This window comes from Sinocyclocheilus rhinocerous, unplaced genomic scaffold (assembly GCF_001515625.1).
Source record: "Sinocyclocheilus rhinocerous isolate Xijiao unplaced genomic scaffold, SAMN03320098_v1.1 C35943777, whole genome shotgun sequence".
Lineage (NCBI taxonomy): Eukaryota > Metazoa > Chordata > Actinopteri > Cypriniformes > Cyprinidae > Sinocyclocheilus > Sinocyclocheilus rhinocerous.
In genome coordinates this window covers 1-718 of record NW_015768438.1, presented here as the reverse complement: position 1 = coordinate 718, position 718 = coordinate 1, and the positions used below count along the sequence as shown (strand labels likewise).

Genomic DNA, 718 nt, shown 5'->3' with positions numbered 1-718 from the left:
GCACATGACAAGATGACATTTATGAAATACATGCACTGTTTTAGTTCCTCTGGTTTTTAACTCCTTCATTCTCCACTTTTTACAGCTGGCTGGAATTACAGGCCTAGGTGGTTCATTCTTGCTGCATAAATACCTAGTTTACGGTGTGTTCTTTAGCAGCTTTTATATAATTCTCCCTGCACTGCTGGCTGTTGTTGGAGGAGTCATCCTCTTCATCAGTGGATGCATTGGCTGTGTGGTGTCCAACAAAAAACCTTCATGTGGACACGGGTTGGTAAGATGAAAAAATCCACTGTGGTGTTCATATTTGTATATTTCTTGTCTTTCAGTTTGTGTATCTTCTCATTATTGTGTGGTGCATTGTGGGTACTACTGCGGCATTGGCATATACTAATAAAGGGAAGGTAATAGGAATTTTATGTTATTTGGCTATATAAAAGTGAAGTGTATTTCACCGAAATGGTTTTGACATTAAACATCTTTTTTTTTTTTTTAGCTTGATGTAGACTTGGCTCCCCTTAAAGATGTGTTTCAGAACTACAGTGGTAACAGCCAAGATCCTGATACCAAAGCAGTGAATGCCCTTCAGCGTGAGGTATTTGCACAGAAATCTCCAGGATTTCTATGTGTTTTTTGGCAAAATCAGATTGTTTCACTTTTTTGTTACAGTTGCGGTGTTAAGAACTACACAGACTGGTTGGAAACACCCTGGTTTAAT

The 718-nt window shown here is 38.6% G+C and overlaps 1 protein-coding gene across 1 annotated transcript; it reads left to right on the top strand.

The window, feature by feature from the left end:
- Positions 1 to 85: 85 nt before the first annotated feature.
- LOC107735286 (tetraspanin-3-like) lies at positions 86 to 712 on the top strand (the record flags this gene model as incomplete). Its single annotated transcript, XM_016547021.1, has 4 exons — positions 86 to 274; positions 330 to 404; positions 497 to 595; positions 647 to 712. Coding segments are annotated over 4 exons (429 nt in total), but the record flags the coding sequence as incomplete, so codon positions are not given.
- Positions 713 to 718: the final 6 nt, after the last annotated feature.